Here is a 3,398-nt window from a genome sequence, read left to right as displayed (position 1 = left end):
TATCAATTTGCTATCAGATTCTGTGAGCAGGCTTTGCTAGCAGATCGTAAGCCTAATGCGGACATAACAGATGCCAATTTGCTCGCAACTTTTTAGTATATCTGTTGCCAATTTGCTGGCATATTGCGCGCATTTTGCTTACTGGGAAGCTTGTCGATAAAAAGTAACAGCAAATTGCTAGCAAAAACCGAGCACAGCTTGATACATATTAAAATATATTTTGATCTGAGACCAAATTGACGCCAAATATGAAGCAAGATCTGCGCAACACGACACAGCTTTGCTTGGTTTTTGCCAGCAAGTTGCTGTTATGTTTTGTTAACAAGCCTGAATATAGTTTTGCTAGCAATTTTGCAACATTGCCAGACAAAACAAACTCTGCATCATATTTGATGTCTTTCTGCTAATAAAATTTGTAACAAGCATTTGGCAAAATCTGTTTCGACAGATTTGGTTATCTGGGATTTATCAAAGAATCTTCAAATTAAATTAAACAATAAAAATTCAAGCTTTCAAAGTAGAAAAACGTGATCAATATGTGTATTGTAGTCATACATGTAAATAAAAAAGTAAAATGTTGCGTCAATTTTTGTGAACAATATTGGAAAATATTGCAGAAAGTGTTATACTTTTTATTCCTACGTTACGGTTATCCCGATTGATTTTGCTGTTCTCGACTATATAGAGAAATGCGTTTTGCTTTCTTCGATTTAAACTTTAATTGATTTCGGAGATTATTTAGCAAGAGTATATACTTCATAGTTGTTATTCTTTACTTACAAGAACAGCATTGGAATATTAAAAGAAGTATTATCGAGAATGAAACTGTACACTCTACTGACAACATTCTTTCCAAGGTTCCTTTTCACACTGATGCACAATTAAATACGGCTCGTCTAGCTCATGTTTAGCCGATACGATTCTGCGCAGCGTCATATATGTATCCGACACACGCTTTCAATGCAGCAACCATTATTGTTGCGTCTTGAACATTAAATAAAGATAAATCTTTTAAAGAATACGATGGTATTTATTAATACATATTATTTATTAATACTTATATTAATACACACTTATTAATATTTACACTATTTATTAATACTTATATTATTTTTAATATATCCCCGATAGCCAAATGATAGAAGTATGCCACCAGTATGCACGCAGGTTTAATCAGCACTTTGCAACAGATTCCACTCAGCTGTGTCATCATAGTGAGTGAATTATGTAGGCACGATATGTAAAGAAAACAAGACAGCAAAAATATAGAAATAAATGAAGAATGAAATGATAATAGCACGTTATGCTTCAAATCTGCTAAATTTATTTTAGCAAGTTTTGCTCTCGATTAATGCAATAATATTTGCATCACGGCATGACACATTTATATTCTCTTTTTTTCTCTGTTTTTCTGTCGACACTAGTTAAAATAACAGATTATGTTTGAATGCTGTCTACACTCTTACGAAAAAGAACTACTGGCAGTAATATATATTGCGGCAGTAGTACGAAAAAATTACTGGCATTCTGTGTAATTGCCACCCAGATAACCAAGACTGAATGAGCATATTTTGCAAAGTGTGCAATAACACATTATACCAGTATAATGTAGCTAGCATTCAAACATAATCTGTTATTTCAACTAGTGTCGACAGAAAAACAGAAAAAAAAGAGAATATAAATGTGTCATGCCGTCAAATATTATTGCATCAATCAAGCAGAACTTGCTCAAAGAAATGTAGCAGATTTGAAGCATAACGTGCTATTGTCATTTCATTCTTCATTTATTTCTATATTTTTGCTGTGTTATTTTCTTCACATCATGATTACATACATAATTCACTCACTATGATGACACAGCTGAGTGGAATCTGTTGCAAAGTGCTGATTAAACCTGCGTGCATACTGCTGGCATACTGCTATCATTTTACTATCGAAGCAGTAATATTCTTAGTAATTCCTGTAATACCTAATAATATTCTTATGTGATTGTCAATAATATTTATATTACTGACTTTATTTATATGTAATCGGCAATAGTTATTTTTTGTAAGGGTATAATTTTTTAATTATTTTATTTATGTTTTTAAAGAGAAACAACAACAGTTGGTTACACTGAAACATAAACAACTGTTGTTAATTAAAGATAGCTTAATTTAGAGAAAATTTAAGTTAAAAAATATGTTAAATTAAATTCTATAGAAGTGTGAAGTAAATTACATTATGGGTGCTTTCCAACTACTTACACAAGCGACACTGTGTAACACAGTGTCCATTAGTGTGAGTGAGACACACTGATATGCTCTTTCTCACACTAATGGACACAGTGTTACACAGTGTCGCCTGTGTACGTAGTTGGCAAGCACCCTATAAAAAGGTCTACGAATTGTTAGTGTTAATTGTTAGCGCCTGCCAAGTCTCAACAAGTCTATACATGCTACATGCATGCTATCACCTCTCACTATCACTCTCTCTCAATTGACTTTCGGACGTCTATCTTCGTTGCTCTCAGCCTGCCGCGGCCACCAATCAACTCACTGCTAGAAAAGAAGAGAACTACTCCACCACTATTTCTGTCTCTTTTAACGAAGCTTCAGCTCCTCTTACACGAATGTTCCGTCTATTATATAAGTCTATGATATTTACACAAGAAAGTTTTAAGTTGGCTCTACTGAAATATCAATTTTTCTCACTTCTATTTTACTTCGGCTGTGTTTCAAAATTCACTGCCAGCGCTAAAGATCTATAGTTTAAGTCACATATATTATACAATTTTAGCACTGGCAGCGTGCTGGCAGTAAATTTGAAACACAGCCTTCCAATGGAAACAGAACACTAAGGCCCGAATTCATAAGCTGTGTTCCAGAATTGCTGCCAGCACGCTGCCAGTGCTAAAATTGTATAATATATGTGACGTAAACTATAGATCTTTAGCGCTGGTAGTAAATTTTGGAACACAGCCATAGTCGCTTCTCAAATCTTAGATCTCGTCTCTAATCTCAAATTTCAGCTCTCAGGTCTCGAATTTCCAACCTCAAATTTCAATGCAGAGGCCAATCATGAAATTCGGTGTTTCATGACTAAGCGAGTAGAAATTATAGACTTTCGGTCCACTGAACCATTGGTCTAGTTTCCACCGAAACCCTCAATTCGGTTCCACTCCGGTACAGATCAAATTTAGTGTTCCGTTTCCATTGGAAGTAGAATAGAAGTAAGAAAAATTAATATTTCAGTAGAGCCAACTTAAAACTCGTATGTGTAAATATAAACAGACATAACCTGAAAAGAATATAATCCGAGAAACTTCTAATTGACTCCGCGGAAATGATTCAATCATATATTTTATCTTTTTATTTTCAACTTGCATCGACTTCTTAACAAGACCCGACATAATGCAA

General features: G+C 34.1%; 1 protein-coding gene across 4 annotated transcripts in view; it reads right to left on the bottom strand.

Annotated features, from left to right (window-relative positions):
* The window catches only part of LOC109861735, a 29,853-nt gene extending 29,002 nt beyond the window's left edge, over nucleotides 1-851 (bottom strand). For all 4 annotated transcript variants that reach the window (XR_002251015.1, XR_002251016.1, XM_020441517.1 and 1 more), the window contains exon 1: nucleotides 781-851. Coding sequence is in view for 2 of the 4 variants with exons in the window: in XM_020441517.1 (XP_020297106.1) it covers nucleotides 781-847 (67 nt within the window). In the remaining 2 variants the exon portion in view is untranslated. The remainder of the gene's footprint in view (nucleotides 1-780) is intronic.
* Nucleotides 852-3,398: the final 2,547 nt, after the last annotated feature.

The sequence above is a fragment of the Pseudomyrmex gracilis genome, unplaced genomic scaffold (genome assembly GCF_002006095.1).
Source record: "Pseudomyrmex gracilis isolate BER0280 unplaced genomic scaffold, ASM200609v1 scaffold_971, whole genome shotgun sequence".
Taxonomy (NCBI): domain Eukaryota; kingdom Metazoa; phylum Arthropoda; class Insecta; order Hymenoptera; family Formicidae; genus Pseudomyrmex; species Pseudomyrmex gracilis.
Note: the sequence above shows the minus strand (reverse complement) of the source record. Positions and strands in the feature narration are given on the sequence as shown.